The sequence below is a fragment of the Sphaeramia orbicularis genome, chromosome 11 (genome assembly GCF_902148855.1).
Source record: "Sphaeramia orbicularis chromosome 11, fSphaOr1.1, whole genome shotgun sequence".
NCBI classification, from domain to species: domain Eukaryota; kingdom Metazoa; phylum Chordata; class Actinopteri; order Kurtiformes; family Apogonidae; genus Sphaeramia; species Sphaeramia orbicularis.
This window is the reverse complement of record NC_043967.1, coordinates 17,244,768-17,264,210: the sequence shown is the minus strand read 5'-3', so window position 1 is coordinate 17,264,210 and position 19,443 is coordinate 17,244,768. Positions and strand designations below refer to the sequence as shown.

Sequence of the window (19,443 nt, the reverse complement as noted above, 5' to 3'; positions counted from 1 at the left end):
CTACAGTATTTTGAATGTGACTGCAGTACCAGTTTTGGCCACAATCCTACATATGACTCCTTTAATGTCATTTTGCTTCCATCCTGTTAGCACTGCCTATGAACCAAACTGTACCCTACCTTTGGTTCTGACTGTCCTGTAATGGTCAATTTGTGTGGGGTGTTTTTAGCTCCATGCTAACCACTTGGCTTGTACAGATTCATCTTTTTCTTTGATTTAAGATTTCCTTATGCATCTGTTAGCCAGTCATTCAGCTCGTCTGTCCTAACTCCTGACCTGCTCTTCTCCATTAGTAACTTGAGGGTCTTAAAATAATAAAACAATAATAATACTTATAATAATAATAACTAGAAGCACTCGGAGAGCGCAGACCTCCGCCAAGGCTGATCAGTGCCCCCCCCGCCCCCGATCACCACCAAAATTTAATCATTTCTTCCTTATCTCATTTCCAATAAACCCTGAAAATTTCATCAAAATCTGTCTGTAACTTTTTGAGTTATGTTGCACACTAACGGACAGACAAACAAACAAACAAACAGACAAACAAACAAACCCTGGCAAAAACATAACCTCCTTGGCGGAGGTAATAATAATAATAATAATAATAATAATAATAATGATGGATTAGATTTCTATAGCACTTTTCAAGGCACCCAAAGTGCTTTACATTACTGAGCCATTATTCATTCGCTCTCACATTCACACTCTGGTGGTGGTAAACTACATTTGTCTGCTACAGGCTGACGGAAGCGTGGCTGACAATTCGCACCGAACGGCTCCTCCGACCACCACCGAACATTCACACGCAGTCATACACCAGTGTGAGTGACACTGGAGGCAAGGTGGGTGAAGTGTCTTGCCCAAGGACACAACAGGATTCCCAATAGGACAGAGCAGGATTCAAACCGCCAACCCTTCGGTTATTGGACAACCCGCTCTACCTTCTGAGCCATGGCTGCCCCTAAAATACAGTACGTTGTTATGTTTTTATTAGCAAAAACTATAAAATCATATGAAAACAAAAAGCATTGCATTGTGACACCACAGTAGAGTTGTTTATAGCTACCATATTTTTACAGTAACTGCTTTCATGTTGTAGCGTTCAAGACCTTAGTTAGTGACCTAACTTATCTGGAATTACATCATTAGATGCCACTAAATCCCACACACTGCATCTTTAACAAAAGTGCCAGCCACACTTGATGAATTCCCCTTTGAGCTGCTCTTTTAATCCTTCTGGTGTTATTAAGAAAACTATATCATCGGCGGTTGTTTTTACAGTAGCTGAGAACAGACTTCCTCTTCTCTTTTTTTTCTCTTTTATGGTGGGTTACATCTGCTGTTCATTTGCATTATCATCGCCTATTATTAAGTGTGTATTTACGTGTGGGCCAGAGTTAATATTTCCTTAACTAAACCAAACACTGGCTCTAAAGATGGTGAGAGGAGGGTAATAAGAGTCGTGACTGGGTTCCATCTGAAATGAGTCAGATCAGCAGTCAGTTATTAGAGCTGTCAGTCATATATTCTATTCTATTGTGTTCTATTCTATTTTAGATGCAAACTATAAGTAGTACAGTGCAACTAGATTTTGTTTTCAGAGCTACAATAGTATGTATTAAAATATGAAATATAAATATGAGCATGAATATGACAAGTACAAAAGCACTTACAAAAATTTGGCTATGAGTAGAAATATGTCCAATGTAGTGCAAATAGTATATACATCAGTCCCTCAAGAAAAATTCGGGCAAAAATCTTTGATTATGTGGGTAAAAATCCTTGATTATGAGATGGAATATGCAGGGGTTTTATATGGTTTTATGCGGAATTTGCAAAAAATGTGCAAAGTTGCGAAAATATGTGGGAACTGGAAAAAGATGCGTTTCAATGATAAAACTGATTCTTCTCCCACACGCGGTTTTAACTAAGCTACTATTAAATGAAAAATGTCTAATTACATCCTATGATAAGCAAACATACAAGACGTAAGCATACACTACATCACAGAAAGTGTTGGTTATGTTTTAGTTCTTCTGTAATTTCTAAACATGACTCAAACATAGCTTTAACATTCCTGAGTCACAAGTGTCAAAAGTAAAATATGGCTTCCTGCTTCACAAAAGTGAGGTAGAACAGGCTGTCTGTTTCAAGGCTATTATAGCTTTATCTTCATATAACATTATTATCGCTGCAGCAGAAACCATTTTCAAATGTTTCATGCCAGAAAAGTGGCTCCAGGATAGGACAGGGTTTCTCAACCTTGTTGAACCACATCCTACTAATGGCATCATGAGCCTACTGGTGTCCCCCCCTCATACTCGAAAAAAAAATTGTGGGAGAGGGGGGGGTGAGCTGGAGGATATGCCCCCCCACACACACACACACACACAGACCTCAATCTGTGAGTGGGGGCTGGGGAGTTCTAAAAGTAACGTGACAGACCTGTATGTGGAGGACGTGGTGGGTCACATAGCTCTGTAGATAAAGCTGTGAGAAGGTAAAAGTGAGCTCCCGTCACCTTTTCATTGACTACCTGCTGCCCACAGAAAACAAATTTGCTATTCCTATTTCTTTCTTGCTATTTCCTTGATTACACATTTGAATTGTGCGATCGTATAATCAAGTTTTTTCTGGAGGAACTATTTATATACACACACACACACACACACACACACACACACACACACATATATATATATATATATATATATATATATATACACACACTTTTTTTTTTTTACATCCATTTAAACTACTAGTATACTATTTGCACTACATTGCACATATTTGTACTTAGTCATATTTATGTTCATATAATCTATCACTATATTGACGCTTCCGGTGAATGTACTAAGACAGAAAGCAGACTGTTCTCTTCACTTACAGACTTTTTAAAGTGGAGTAAAACACTGAATAATGGACTGAAAGTGTTTTTGCAGCACTTGCATTCTTGAGATTTGTCTAAAACTGTGTGGTCTTTTACAACCAAAATCAAATCAGTTCATCCTTGCATCCAAACGCATATTTTTGCCAAATTTGAAGAACTTCCCACAAGGCGTTCTTGAGTTCTCACATTTAAAAGAACAGGATGGATGGACAACGCCAAAACATGATGTCTCTGGCTACGATTGGTACCAGCAGGGATGCATGTAAAGAACTTCTGAATGAACTTTGGTGTAACTGTAATTATGATCCAAACTCTTGAGTTAAAAAGTAATTTCACAGCAGAGCAAGAGAAAGTGCTGTTAACAGCCTCACATAAAAAAAATACTTCAATTTAAAGTTGTAAAGCTCTTAAAATAGGGCTTTTGAGGTTCTGGGGATAAAATATATTCATATTCAATGGTGTGGATTTAGTGTAGAATCAATTATGAAGAGAAGCACCTGCTCTGAATTTTCTTTGAAGACTAAATTAAAGTTTGATAAATGGAAAGAATGTGCAGCTATCTCCAACGGCTGACTGAATACTGTTCACGTTATAGTTCTGTCAGAGGATCACCAAGCATGAGAGTCAAAGACCGTTTAAGTTACAACCATTAACATTTAAAATGGGTCGCAATTTCCTGCTGCAGTGTTTGCCATCATCAATAGCTGACAGAAGCAAACTTGGACCCAAGCTGTTCCCTAGCAACAAGCATCTAAAAACAGCCTACATCCAACCATTCCTGTGGAAGCTGCTGAGGCATCTGCTGTACATCCGCTCCTCACCTAATGACACTGAGTCAACAGGCTTGGTTACAAGCGGCTTGGAGAAAGCTGCCCTCTTCAGTCCTGAATCAAATAAATTGGTTTGTAAAGCGGGGCCACAGTAATCCAGAGCTACATTCCTCGCAGCTGACTCATTGATTAACCCTGGCACTCAGGGGAAATCACCAACACATTCAAATGAGATCCTGGGGCTGCTGTATCTGCCCCCCCCACCCCCTCTCCACCCCCACCCCCAGTCCCCATCCTCTTCCTGCTATGAACCTCTGGGACCGCTCTTCAACTTTCTGCACCACAGGACCTGGACAGACATTTAATCATATTTTCCCAGATCTCAGGGAAAGCTTGAGAAATTTTCTGCTCGCTTCACCACCTGATGACGCAGGCAGTTTTTTTTTTCTTTCTTTCTTTCTTTCTTTGGGGCAGCGCGGGCAGTGAGCAGTGCTGGATCGTGATCAGCGGGAGATCCATCAGAGCATGTTCATTCTGATGTGCATCTGGCCTGGCAGAGCAGCAGGGTGGTGTAAAGGTCTGTGATCAATGAGCGCTCCAGCCAGAACTTCTTATATTTGGCTAACTGCGCTCAATATGGCTTTCCCACACGGACAGGCTTAAATCACCCAGCCATCCATCTGCTCCTGTTTGTGCAATGATAGTAGGTGCATGATCTTGCCTTTTTCTTGTAGCCAGATCTGTGTTTGTTTGAACTGCAGTTGTCTTGGTTACTGTTGTCATGCCAACCTCAACACCCCCTTATCCCCCTCCACTCCACGCTTTTGAAGTGGGGGATCCAATGCAGAGCAGCTCGCACCAATCAGAGAGATAAAAACACCAGCCTGTCACACTGGTTTAACTGTTTATATACTGTGTGCGTGTGCATGTGTGTGTGTGTGTGTGTACTGGTATGCAGCAGGACCCAGGTGAGGAGAAGCAGAATTTAAGGATCAGTTAAAATTATATAATCTGCTGCTGAGAGACTTCAGAAGTATAACAGAAAAATCTCCAACCAATTAAAAATAATGGCTATAAAGACGTCCCTGCTCCCGTGGCACACAGCTTTAATCCAAGGCGTTTTGGCTCCTTCAGACAAAGAACGATGTGGAAATTGTGTTCAGTGAAGAGTTAAAAGCTATTAATAAAGCTCAAACAGCTATTTCACAAATTGCAGGTGAGGAGTAACAAACAGGAACGCAGACCAGTCAAACAGAATGACTCTGGAAAAAAAATAAACATGCTGTAATCCCCAATAGAAATTATTTTTTATCATTTGGCTTACCGAAAAAGAGGCTCACAATGCAATCAACCAGGCAGTCTGGAGCAGGATATTAATGCAAAATGATGTAACACCTCATGACAAAAATAATTTGACTCTGAAGTACCTAATTCGGCTTTGCAAACACTGCTGCATGAGTTGCTCCAGTTATGATACAGTATGTCAGTTAAACACCGTATACTGTACAACATGTATGTCCGATGTGTCCCTGTTGGTTACGTTCAGCTTGTGACAGCTGCTCCTCTTTGCAGACGCAGCCTGTTCTTCAGATAGGATGTTGCTATGACTCATGTTGCTTTGAAGGCGTATATTATCAAAGTACTGATTAAAGGTTTCTCTAGTAGCTGAGAGGAGACAATAATCATCATGTAACCTTACAACCGACTCCTCTGAGCCGCTGTTTGTGCCTGTAATGAGGTTCACTCAGAGGATAAGGAGGCGCTACATGCTCTCAATATTAAAAAAGTTCATATGCAACCAAAACCAAAGATGTGCTACTATGACTCTAAACACTTTCCAACTTTGACTCCCTATTTGTGAGTCAGGCCCAGGCTGGTTGTGTTTTTTATTTACTCTACAACAGGGCTGGACAATATGGAAAAAAGGCTGAACATGACAGATGTGCTGAAGAACATTATACAACTGTTTCAGATAAATTAAACAGGTACATGTATATTTAAAACTAAACTAAAAGTCTGACCAGCAGGCAAAAGCTTTCACGTTTTAAAAGAGAACACAAACAGACCATCTTCACCAAACATTTATATATGGGGGTGCGTTCCGTAACTGCTATAACTGGCATAAACTGAAAATGAAACTTGACATGCTTTGAATGTCTGACTCCCAGCTTCTATGCCACACCCTACTTTTCAGTAACCTGGTCGCCCAAATTTTCTCCAGATGGAACACTCGTTACCTCCCGCTGCAGCCCAAACATTAGCGTGTGTGCTACGGCTGCTCTGACATCTGTGCTGTCAACCTAACTTGCCGTGGCTCTAGTGTGATTGGTTCATTGCAGTGCTACTTAATTATGATTGGCTGTTCTTACATCTGTCAAAACATGGCCGAATTAATTCTATCGAAATTGTATCAAACATGTCTCAGATCTCTGTTGAGGAAAATTTATATCACAATATACATCGTTATCATTTTATCATCCAGCACTACTGTACAACGTTCATCATCATACAATTTTTAATTGCGGGGAGGGCTCAGTAGTTTTCTCTAGCAGTTGGCCACTGTGAATTTAGCCAAAAAACCAGAAGGAAATAGTGCTGCTGTGGAGTATTTTCAATAGTGGATTAATCCACACTTGTTCTCTGTAGATTGTTGTTCCTGCAGAAGGATAGAATCAAAATAAAGTACAGTGTGTTAATGGAAATGGAGGACAGTGTCCCCCAGGTCAGCACTGTGGTTCACTGATGTGTTTTTCTGGTCATCGTATTCCATTATTTAAGAGCAAAAGGCCAAAGTCGAATGGATGTAGAGTCGGCACCTGTGTAGGGAAGGATACTTCTGGCATGTAGTGGGTTATAGATTACAAGTTACCAGGATAATAATATAACTAATAATGTTTTGATTACATTATCAAAGTAATGTAACGTGTAACACCATCAAATGTTGACCAGCACCCAGCCCTTAGCCCCTGAAACACGCAGTCAGTGTGTTTTTAATAATTGCTGCAAAAAAAGAGACTTCTCTAGCACAAGGACCACAGATATACACTGGCAAAAAAAGTCAGTAACACAATACTTCTCTGGATCGCCTTTAGCTTTGATTACACGATGCGTTCACTGTGGCATCACTTATGCAAAGTCACAACATTTATTTATGTCCACTGTTGCAATAATTTTTCTGACAGATTTTGTATTGATTGTGGTGAGTCGGATCACTGTGCAATGTCTTCTCCAGCAGATCTCAAACATTCTCAATGCCGTTCAGATCTGGACTCTAGACAATCCATGTGTGAGATTAATGTCTCATGTTCCACTCTGTCACATTTTGAGCCTGATGGATTCTGCAACTGTCCAACCTTTATACTCTCGACAAACTGATGGTTGTTAAAAAAAAAAAGAGACGCTACTAACAACATCAGTTAGGGTTAACGAACTGTTTGCAGCTGAAACATATTAATCACTGCAGTAATTAACCAATGGAAGGATCTGAACTATTTACTTAGTTAAATGCAGGGAGTTTTTGGCCAGACTGTGTACAAACAACATTTTTACCATTCATTACATGGTTTGAGTGCTAATAACCACAGGAATAATACTTTCAGTTCATCACTTAATATTTTTTTGGTCATCATTTTTAATGATTAGATCAGTGTGGTTCTTTTTTTTCCATTTTGGTTTCATTCTATACACTATGATAAACATCATTACAGTTTTGGGGAAAATATACATTTAACAGTGGATAGTATATGAAATGCAATAGACTGAAGTGTCTGTACTGAATGATAAATAAATAAAGGTACATAGAAGACTATAACAAAATGAGTGGAACGTTACAGGAGGTCATGTTTTAGATAACATTAAATAACCTTCCAGTGTCTGAGGTGATTTCTGTATCCATAAATGGGCATTCAATCCTCTTTTGTATGGAAATCATTATGGTTTGCTTATTTTGTACTTTCCATCGCTTACCTAATTGTGTTTATGAACGCTACTGTTTCAACCCCAGATCAAACTAGCATAATCACGCTTATGCACCTCAACAACTGAATCACAGCAACCCCCAGTCCAACTGAAGACCTTTCTTTGCATGTCATCCTCCTTCTGTCTCCTCCCTCATTGGCATTTTGTTCAACCTCTAAGTGACCTCCTCCTTAAAGTCAATTTACTGCCTGTGACTCACCGTTTCCTGGTGTTAAAGTACACTGTCATGTTAGAAAACAAATACTTTCTGATATCACTGGACTATACAGTTGCAGAAAAAAATTATTAGACCACCCTTGTTTTCTTCAATTTCTAATTCATTTTAATGCCTGGTACAACTAAAGGTACATTTGTTTGGACAAATATAATGATAACAACAAAAATAGCTCATAAGAGTTTAATTTAAGAGCTGATTTCTTTCCATTTTCCATGTTTTCTTGATAATAACCAAAATCCCTTCAGTTCTTACATCAATATCGATGGCATTGTACTGACAAAAACAGTGCTTTTAGGAATTCCGTGTTTTCTTTTCTGTCTGTTTTAGTCACATGATACACACAGGAGTTAGTACTTGATTGCATAACCATTGTTTCTGATGACTTTTGATGGTCTATTAATTTTTTCCGCGACTGTAATTAATCTTTAAAGAAATGTTCTGTTGTTTTTTTTATCCCACCAAAGTATACAACTATAATACAGTGCACTGCTAGTTCTGATTTGGTTTCAACGCAAACAGAGAGTGTTCAGAAAAGTTTATACAGAGAGCAGTGAGAGGGGCATTAGCAGAAAGCGTGGTGCTGTGTGAGCGTGCAGGCTTTATCGTTGCCGTGCTTATGCAAACACACAGAAGCAGTTGCTGTACGTGGAACATTTCTCTGGGGCTGCGACCCATTTTATGACCAGAATGCTGCATTTTAAAGCAGACAATACACAGAGGACTGCCAATTATCTTAATGATGGCCTAACACGATGTGAAAATTTAATTACAGTTTGGAGATATAAATAAAACAGCTGCAGCCAAACAGTACTGTACTGGAGGGAGTCAAAATCTAAGACATCAGTAAAATAAACTGTGTTAGTTTCCAACTCATTTTGGTTAATGACTGTACCTAGAACATGTTTATGCATGAAAGATGCTGTACACCTGCACTTACAGACACATTTATTCAAGTATGTTCATCTACTGTACTGTGTTGTGAAGTTAAACCGATGAGACAACATGAAGCTGTTATGATTCTGATTAACATCTTGAGTGTACTGGAGGGTGAAAAGAACTGTAAGTACTGTAAATAGAAAAAAAAAAAACAACTTGTTTACTCACCATGCTGTCATAGTAAATCAGCTCCAGCTCATAGTCCGGCAGTATGTCGGTCCTGTTGTTCACCAGGTCTAGGGCCATTTGAGCGGCGGGCAGGCAGGCTTGACCACCAGGCCAGCCTCCACTCATGGGGAAGAGGGCTCCGATGTACAGCTTCTTCTTCCCTAGAGCCGGGCAGGAGCAGGACAGGAGGACAGCGAGGGTAAGGGTCAGAGAGTAGCTGAGGACGGACCTGCAGAGCTGAGCCATAGTCAAAGCTGGAGGTTTAGGGTACTCTCTAAAGTCACTTTATTCCTCCGGTACTGGTTAAACTTTTCAGTCTACAGTGTGCACCGTGTGGGGGTCAGAAAAATAATTTCCCATGAAGTTGAAGTTGGAAGCACATCCAGAAAATTAATTTATTTGAACTGTGCAATTTTCTTTTCACTACTTTTTGTGGCGAAAACAGCAAAGTCAAATCAATCTCAATTAGCTGCTGCAGATTCTTGCTGGTATTCTGTTAATTGGTGGAAATGACCAGGTCCATTGTAACACGTCTGACAAAGAGCTTAACAAACGCTGTTTTAATTTGAGCTGCGTGTGGGATCAATAGGCGGCACAGAGGAAGTTTGCAGATGAACAGAGAGAGAAAGTGAAGGCTGGAGTTGGTGTTTTCCGACGGAAGCCGAGGACTTAAAAAAACAGGTTCGGATGCCACCGGGCGTTCGGCTCCTGTCGCTGTCCAAGGTGCTGAAACCAAAGTCGCGGAGGCTGTGAAACACTGGCGGAGATAATAGACCCTAATAACAACGCGTCACTTTCCCCACCTTGTGAGATATTAACAAAAAAAATCCACAGTGAAAGCTTTATTCTGTCCGGATACTCGTCATTTATCTGCCTTTCTTCATCTAACCGCCTACATACTCACGGCTGTGCTGTCGGAAGCCTCATTACATACAACGCACATCACATGTTGTATGGGAACACCGCAAAACGTCAGCCTCAAACTGGCTGTTTTCAATAATCCGGTGGAGTAGAGTAATGGGAAAGCGACTGTGAGGAGCGGTCGATCTCAGGAAGAAGAAGAAGGAGAAGGAAGGGGAGAAAAAATAAAAGTGGCCTCGGCGTTGCTGGAATGCGGTGAGCCCCTCAGGAGAGAGACGAGAGAAAAATGACGGGAGCAATGTTAAGCTCACAGGACTGTGCGTTAGACTGTGGCTGACTGCAGCAGCAGCGTGTGAGAGAGTGTGAGGGAAGAACAGGAGGAGGGGGAGGAGGAGGAGGGATGTTCAGTCTAACCCTCTCCGTTTCACAAACCACTTTGAATTTGCAATCCCTTAACACAGCCCCGCTCATTTATCTTTCCTCCTCCCTCCCTCCCCTCCGCGTCACCAGCTCCTCCGATAACAAGCCTTCCTCTCCCCCCTTTTGCCCTCTCCCTCTCTGTCATTATACTCTCCGTCACTCCACCAGTCTGCGTGGACAAATATTATTTACAACACAAAGGAGGAAAAAAAAAAAAAAAAAACTTCCTCATCGTGGATTATTATTGCATACATCCCCACGCTGGCCGCTCTTCGTGGTCCTTTGCATGTTCAATTACAGCTACAATTACACTTCTTTAGTCTCCGATTGTATTCTTGTCAGCGTGCAAAAGCTTTATTACGGTGATTATGAGAAGCTAAAAGCCTTCACCGACACCCTGACTTATCTAATTCTTAATTCAGTGCACTTCAGTCGCCCATGGCCAGGGCCGGATTAAAACACTACAGGGGCGTGGGGGCAGAAAAATGAGCTGTGGGCTTCTGCTTCAGCTTCTGCACTGAAGGAAGACACTGTTTCCCTTAAAAATGTATTCCTGAGACCAAAAGCATGCTCAATACTACACATATATATATGGACATCCAGTACATTCTATATACACTATATGGACAAAAGTATTGGAACACACTGAATACAGGTGTTTCTTTTCTAACAGGGGTCTGGTCTTTTCATGCTCTGCCTGGAAATAATAACTTTCTACCATAACTAACCATCTGCTTTCTTCATTTCTAACTTAGGAAGAAAAATCTCTCATTAAACTTTAAGGAAATATTGATGTTTTATCTCAAATCAGCATGAACAGGACACATTACAGCTGTAGCCATGATGTGTCCCAATATTTTTGTCCATATAGTTTATTCACATCACTGTTTCCTTAAAGTTTGTCTTCCTAAGTGAGATAAGAAGAAAGTAAATGGTTAGTTGTGGTAGAACATTATTATTTACAGTGAGAGGATGAAAAATATTTTAGAAATTTAGAGGTAGAACATTTAAAATCATAGTCATGGATAAAAAAAAATAAAAACAAACAAAAAAAAAATCAGTCTTGAGAGAAATTACATAAACACCATCTGAGGCATTTTGGAAGCAAATATAACAATTTAAAACATAACATGCTGTGCACTTTTAATACCCTTTTAATCCACTTTTAATACCCCTAGGCCAAATATAGTGTAAGATTCTGTTGAAAGTATAATTTAGATTAGATTGTTTTTGTGTAAAACTTATTACAAACATATTTATATTTGAAAGTACTCCAATATTATAACTAGGGATGAGAATTGATGAGAATTTAATGATTCCGATTCCATTATCAATTTTGCTTATTGATCAGATTCCTTATGGATTCTCTTATCAGTTCTCATTGTGTGAGGGGATAAAAAGAGTACAAATGGGTTTGTTTGCATTAACTGTCTTTTATATTTCCATCTCCGCACTGAAAATATAACATTTACAGAATGAACAAATAATAATATCAGATGACCCCAGGTCCGGTGTGTGTGTGTGTGTGTGTGTGTGTGTGTGTGTGTGTGTGTGTGTGGAGGGGGGGGGTCACACCATAGACCATACAAAGTGAAAGTAAAAGTGAAACTTAAGACACTTTACTAATTCCTCTATGTCTCCTGCTGTTATGCACCTCATTTTCATTTTCCCTACCTTCGGAAACTTTTATTTGAGAGGGCAGGACGTTTGTTGCCCCCCCCAGATCCAGGCCCAGATGACGCCCTGGTGTTTGCTCTGCCACTACATTCACAAGCATTGCTAAGTAGTGTATCAAACATGTGATATTCCTGCAAATGAACTGCATGCTGTGTGGACAAATTATTGATCTAATTAGAGGGATTTCCTCCCTTTGAAGAAATGGAAGCTTTGTAAGTGTTATAAGTGGCCCTGGTGTCATCTTTTCATGTGAAATATAGCCATACTTTGGAGAGTTTCTGCCTCAATGTCATACGTCTAAACTGTCTAAGCCAAAATAATGCAGCATACGTGTGACGTCATCACGCATGTGCAATGAAGGTGAAATCGATAAGCAGAATCATTAAGCGGGCAGGCAAACGATTCCAAGGAATGGAGCTACAGTGAACCAGTTCTCAAAAAGAACCAGTTCTCGATTCCTATTCCTAATTATGACTGCAAAAGGCCATTTGACCTTGAAAAAGTAGGTCAAGGTGACCTATTTTCAATAGGCTTCTGCTCCATGCCAAGATGCACCTTCAGTATACATTTGGTGCAGATATCTCAGTGTATTCTTCAAATTATGTGATCATGTTGTTGCATGGACAGAAAGACGGACGGACAGACAGATGACAAAATAATTACAATACCCTTCTGGCCTGAAGTTGGCTGAGGGGTAACAAAACTAACCAATGCAATGATATATATCACAACATAAAACTATATTATGACACTTGTCATTATTGTTTTGCATCCCAGACCCCTGTTAGAGAAGAAATACTTGAATTCAATTTGTCCCAATACTTTTGTCCATATAATGTAAATAAGTTCAATGTTGGTTAAAACTGACCATCAGTATGAGGCAGAGACAAACATGTTTTGTGACTTTCTTGTCCCTAACGTTTCCTCAGATGCAGTGAAACAAAATGATCACTTCTTAAAAAACATTCATTTTGGATTGGAAGCAGCTGATGTGCAGATTTATTCTGGTCATTACAGCAGAACAACAGTTTCCAAACTTTTCTCAGCTTGACATCTAAAAGATAAATGTTTTGTCGCCTCAGGACGCACGTTTACAAAAAAAAAAAAGGAAGTTAATATTTTTACATTGTTGCAGCATTTCCATTTTTCCCTTATTGTTGTACTTTACATTGTTCTCATCTTGTGACATTTTAAATGTTTTTGTCTTGTTGTGCCCCAAACACTTTTGTCTTTGCATCATTTTAGCTGTATTATGTTTTTGGTTTTTTTTTTCTCCATCTTGTTTGTCTCTACATTTCTTACAAATGTGTTGAGGTCATTCATAAACTCTTCCATACACTTCCTCTTTCTTAATCAGGCAAATTAATTAGTGTTAGATATTATTCTTATATATTTTACAGCTCTGAAAACCTTTTTGTCTTTTTGGGTCCTGATTCTTGCATGGAAAAGGCAGCAGTAGACAGTGTCATAAAATGTAAATGCTTTTTGTAGTATTTCATAAATATATTTACTGTTCCCTTCATTCATTTGACATTCGGAAGTGGGCTATCAGTTAACCCTTGAATTATTTTTGCAGTGACTTTCAAATTAAATTTTCTATACATTTAACCTTTCCTAAGTGATTTATCACCATCTATTATAATATTTCCCTTTGCATTTTTCAGTGAAAAGCACATATTTTCCTATATATATTTTACTGACTGTAGATTTTAGATGTTCATAAAGCTCAAGGTAAATATTACATCAAAACAGAGAAAACTAAAGAAAAACTGACTTTTTTCAGTAAAATATATCATTCACTTAACAAAAACAAGTGTTTTTAACCATTGTCATTTGTTAAACTACATTGGTTTTAGTGGTGAATCAAAGCTGTGGTAAAAGATGGTGTTTTATGTTCACTATGGAGCCTCTGAACGTCCAAATGGGTCACATCTGATGCTGTGAAACTGCATTTTACCTGATTCATTGTAATGTATTGATAGGACTAGTGGTTTTAGATAAGGGGTGTCAAACTCATTTTCAGGGGCCACATCCAGCCCATTCTGATCTGAATCGGGCCAGACAAGTCAAAAAAAAAAAAAAAAAGCACAATAGCAATAATGACAGATCCCAATTTTCTCTTTTTTTTTTAGCGCAAAAAAGTACATTTAAATAATCATACAGTCCATCCTTTGGCAAAAAAGTGTGAATAACCTGAAAACCTTGAAATTTCTTCAGAAAAGTAAGTACAATTTTCCCAACTTATTTTATTAATTTTTTTTTTCAGTCACAGGTTACATGTACAGGGTGGGGAAGCAAAATTTACAATGAACATTTAGTTGTTTTTTCTCAGCAGGCACTACGTCAGTTGTTTTGAAACCAAACATATATTGATGTCATAATCATACCTAACACTATTATCCATACCTTTTCAGAAACTTTTGCCCATATGAGTAATCAGGGAAGCAAACGTCAAACAGTGTGTGATTTGCTGAATGCACTCGTCACACCAAAGGAGATTTCAAAAATAGTTGGAGTGTCCATAAAGACTGTTTATAATGGAAAGAAGAGAATGACTATGAGCAAAACTATTATGAGAAAGTCTGGAAGATACTATTAAAGAAGAATGGGAGAAGTTGTCACCCCAATATTTGAGGAACACTTGCGCAAGTTTCAGGAAGTGTGTGAAGGCAGTTATTGAGAAAGAAGGAGGACACATTGAATAAAAACATTTTCTATTATGTCAATTTTCTTGTGGCAAATAAATTCTCATGACTTTCAATAAACTAAGTGGTCATACACTGTCTTTCAATCCCTGCCTCAAAATATTGTAAATTTTGCTTCCCCACCCTGTATACAATACACCTTTGTATATGAAAAGATTTGAAGTCAGTGACCTAAGTGACAGTAACACAGTATATAAAAGCAAAATAAAACAACCTCAACAAAGAACAAAACAGACAACAAGCAAACAGTACTCATGCATTAAAGAATTAAATATTAAACAATTCTACGGTCCTATGTAGGTCAATCAGTGGAAACATGGTCCATCTCAGTGTTGAAGGTGCCTCATTACACACATAGTCTAAGGTTCCTATATGTTCAGGGGTAAATTAGGTTCAGTTCATTCCAGTCCAGTGGGGGAACAGCCACATATGTGAAAAAAGAAGTACAATTTTAACAATACAGGGTTATTCAAAATGAATGAACCGATTTCATTACACAATATTTTAATAAGGAAAAGCAACAGAAAACTCCAGCCAAGTCACAAGTATTCTACTCACAATCAGTTTATATTTCCTGTCTTACAAGTGCTCAATGTGGCCACCACCTGCAGCATGGACAACATCAATGCGATAAGAGAATTCCTCCCAGATGCAAATCAGCATATCACGATCCACTGAGTTGATTGCTGTTGTTATTCGATGTTTAAGGTCATTAAGGTTAGTGGGTAGCGGTGGAACATAAACATAGAAAACTCCTCTTTCAAATGGTCACTGACTCATTCCATGACAATGCTTGAAAACTGAAGCAATGTGTCATGAAATCAGTTCATTCTTTTTGAATAACTCTGTATTATGCTTCAACTTATCATTTAAATACAGGTACATTACAACTTACAGATTGCAGTGGATTTACAAAGGTACAAAACTTTAGTAAATTTAGTAACAGGCATATTTATAAAAATATTAGTTTGGAATTTGGACTTGTCATTATGTAGCTGATAGGTATCATATTATTTTACTGGTCCAGTCAAATTGCTTTGTATGTGGCCCTTATACTAAAATGATATTGACACCCTTTATTGTTAATAACTGCAGTGTAATTTTTGCATTTCACAATTTCATAACACAATTCGGAATGGACCCTCTGGTGGACCGGTTTTGGTCCATGGGCTGTATGTTTGACACCCCTGTTTTAGATCGTAGATGATTTTGTTGCCTGTTTAGGTCTTTGAGGGTTAAGGACATGTGTTGGGAGAGTCATTTAATTTTGCAACGGGTCAAATGTCATGTTTGATGACATGTTTATCCAAAATACTGATATGTTCTGGAGCACTGATGATGACAAGATGAAATGGTTTAGTTCAAATGTATTTAAATTAGCATTATTTGTTTGTAAAGCCTGAAAAAAGTGGCAGATGTGTTTGTTTAAATAGGTCAGTACTTTGTTTTGTTTATATACTGTCCCTATAGTCTAGTATTTGATCTTTGGTTTGTATTTATGGTGTTTTATAAGCCCATGTACGGGCTGGGCATGTCTGTATGCAAGACACAATAATAAAAACTTTCATTCATTCATTCATTGTAAACATACCTATAAAATCAGCTTTTCCATTGTAAAAAACAAGATTTATGTTCAAAAACTGTCAAATATGACCCTAAAATAATAAAAATAAAATGTGCCAACAACTTTCAGTCTTTTGTGCTTGATCCATCTTAAAAGGAGCTTTATATAAAACAAAAAACATCAGTTATCCTAAGTTTGAAGTAGTAGTAGTAGTAGTGTACACAAAGTCTGCATTCTTCTATTATTGGACACTAAACCCTTTGTTTCTGTTCGGCTGCTCCGTTTTCTCATAATCCCATATAATCTTTTAATTTACCAAACCACATTTCAGAGATGTTATTGAGCCACAGTGAATCACGCCTCGTCTCTCTCCTTCTTACTCCTACATGGACATGGTTCTTTGTTAGTCTCTGTCTGAAAGTGGTTCTGCCTTTCATTTTATCCGTGCGTGATCGTGCGCCGAGTGTATCTTTAATAATGTATCAGCATAGTGACGGGATGACACCAATCCTTCCCCTCTTCATTCTCATTACGTGCCTGTTTCTTTCTTGCCACTTCGGAGCCTCTGCCGTTCTCTTTCTGCTCAGTCCCATCTCCGTTTCCAGGCACAGCTTTCTACCTCGCTGCTCTCATTTTCTCGGGTGGGTTGATATGTATCTCTCTGTGCCTCCTCCTATCTGTTTCGCCATCTCACTGGGATTATCCATGCTGCTCGAGGAGAGAGCCGTGTATCTGTGCCTCCCACATCCCTCAGCTCCAGCTCATTTCTGTCAACAAACTGGGTTGTCATTTACTCCGACTTCACAGCAGACAACATAACTTGTTAAACCTGTTGGACGAAAAACTGGGAAGAATAAGCCCCGCTTTGCCAATTGGAGCATTTCCCCCTCCATAACACTCAGAGGAAAGTTGCTAAGTGATTCTGTAGTTTTATAAATAATGGTCTCATTTTGTGGAATTGAACACTTGTGATGAAGTGGGTAAAAGCAGAAGCTGCCAGCGTTCACTACAATTATACAATTAAAGAGTGGATTCTTCACTCCATGAATACTGATTCATTTTTTTCTTGTGTGATGTTTATGTCTAGGTTGTGTGTGTTATAGTTACAGCCACATATAATAATATAATGGACAGTGCAACAGTCCCAACCCATGCATCCTATTTTTTTTTTTTTTTTATCTTACCTTGTATATATCCTACACTGCCTGTATATAATTATTCAGATTCTTCCCAGATCCTTTTATACTTCTAATTTATAGAGTACAGTGTATAATGTTTGCTCTTATGTTGTATTTGTCTTTACTCATGTTTGCTGTGATATTTTATTGTTATTGAATGTGTGCCATGCTGCTGCTACACTGTAATTTCCTAGTTTGAGATAAATAAATAAAGTCCGTCCGTCCATCCATCCTTATTTGTTGTACATGTTTCTCATCTATAGTATAGAATTAGCTCTTTGTATATTTCAGTATTTATTTTTTAGTGTAGTACTGTAGTAGTAGTAGTACGTGGTCGCTGTCGGGAGCAAACCTCATATCGCAAAACATTTATTTTTTAGGAAACTGTAAAAATGATGAATATTCTAAATAAATGAATGGAGTTAAGAGATGTAGTCACGTGCTGTTTTCAACATATTTCACACTGCAAAAATCTAAATCTTACCAAGTGTATTTTTGTCATTTCTAGTCAAAATATCTCATCACACTTAAAACAAGACATAATCACCTAAAGAATAACTTGTAAGTGAGATATAAGAACTTATTTTTAGGCAATAGATCTTGAAAATCTTATTTCAAGAAATCTTACCAAGATAATTTTCACTTGTTCCATTGGCAGATTTTTTTTGCTTAACTCAATTTTTTTTTTTTTGGGCTTAATTCAAACAAAAAAAATCTGCCAGTGGAACAAGTGAAAATGATCTTGGTAAGATTTCTTGAAATAAGATTTTCAAGATCTATTGTCTAAAAATAAGTTCTTATATCACACTGAAAACTTACTCTTTAGGTGATTATGTCTTATTTTAAGTGTGATGAGATATTTTGACTAGAAATGAGAAAAATATACTTGGTAAGAATTAGATTTTTGCAGTGCACTGGTTATATATTTCTAAAACTGTCAGGCCAACAGGGAGACTGACCAATAGAACAATTACTAACAAAAAACAAAAAAGACCAAAAATGGACTTAGGAGGTTTCCTCTGACAGCTACAATATTTATATTTAATATTTTATCTTGTAGCTTTTGTACATTGCCTACATTTTTCAGTATTTTGTGTGATCTTTTTATAGTCTTTTTTTTGCAAAAAGTGTGCTGGCTGCTAAACAGATTTTCATTGTTCCTGTGACAGTGGCAATAAAGATGTACTGTATTGTAATGTATTGTATTATAATGTATTGTATTTATTCTATTCTATTCTCCTGAAGTCATGTGAGGCGTCCACTATAAATCCTTTACACATTGTACATTTTGTCTTGTTGGAGCCGAAAATCTCCAGGTGTAATTGGTTCACAATAAATATCCTCCTGGGGAAACTAAATTGAATAGAGCCATCATTAATGTTATCGCTAACATCTGTGCTTTGTCTGTGAGAAGAAGCCAAAATATCTGCTGTGGAAAAGGTCAATTAACTCTCCTTTTAACTCTGGTTTGGTTTCCACCAGGGATGCACTGATATATTGGTCTGACTTTGGTATTAACTGATATTTGCTCAGTTTTGCCAACACTGATAGCAGCATATAAGATGTCTTTTCCTCTATGGAAGTTGCACATATGTATCTGTTGTGTTATATTAAAGGTGCCCCTCCACACAAAACCATTTTTACTTGTATTTTTTTTTTTTTTAATATGCTAGGTTCATAGGTGTTTGTGTTATGTAGTGAATTTGAAAATGAACCTCTACCTCCTCTGTCTGCTATTGCCACTGAAAAGAAATAAGCAGAGAAATCAGGTCAATTAGAAAAGTTGGTAAGTGCGATGTGTTAATGAGCTCATTACTATTCATGAGCTCGCCCACGTAAGACCACACCCAGTGCATTAATCCAGCTCAGTGACAGTATTCGTATACAGCAAGCTGGGGCTCTGTAAAAGGGTGGGGTGGGTGTAAAAATGACAAATTCATGGGGCCCAGCATTCCCGGGGGGGGGCCCATAGAGCAGTGGAGGGGGGGCCCAGTGGATACAGGTCAGAAGGTGTGAAAATTCCATGTAAGGGACGCCGTACAGGACGGGCAGAGAAGCCAGGAGTCGGACGTTCAAAGC

At 38.4% G+C, this 19,443-nt stretch overlaps 1 protein-coding gene across 1 annotated transcript in view; it reads right to left on the bottom strand.

Annotated features, from left to right (window-relative positions):
- The window catches only part of gabbr1b (gamma-aminobutyric acid (GABA) B receptor, 1b), a 325,006-nt gene that overhangs the window by 167,225 nt on the left and 138,338 nt on the right, over positions 1–19,443 (bottom strand). The window contains exon 7 of the mRNA XM_030147671.1: positions 8,960–9,120. Within this exon, the coding sequence (XP_030003531.1) occupies positions 8,960–9,120 (161 nt within the window). The remainder of the gene's footprint in view (positions 1–8,959; positions 9,121–19,443) is intronic.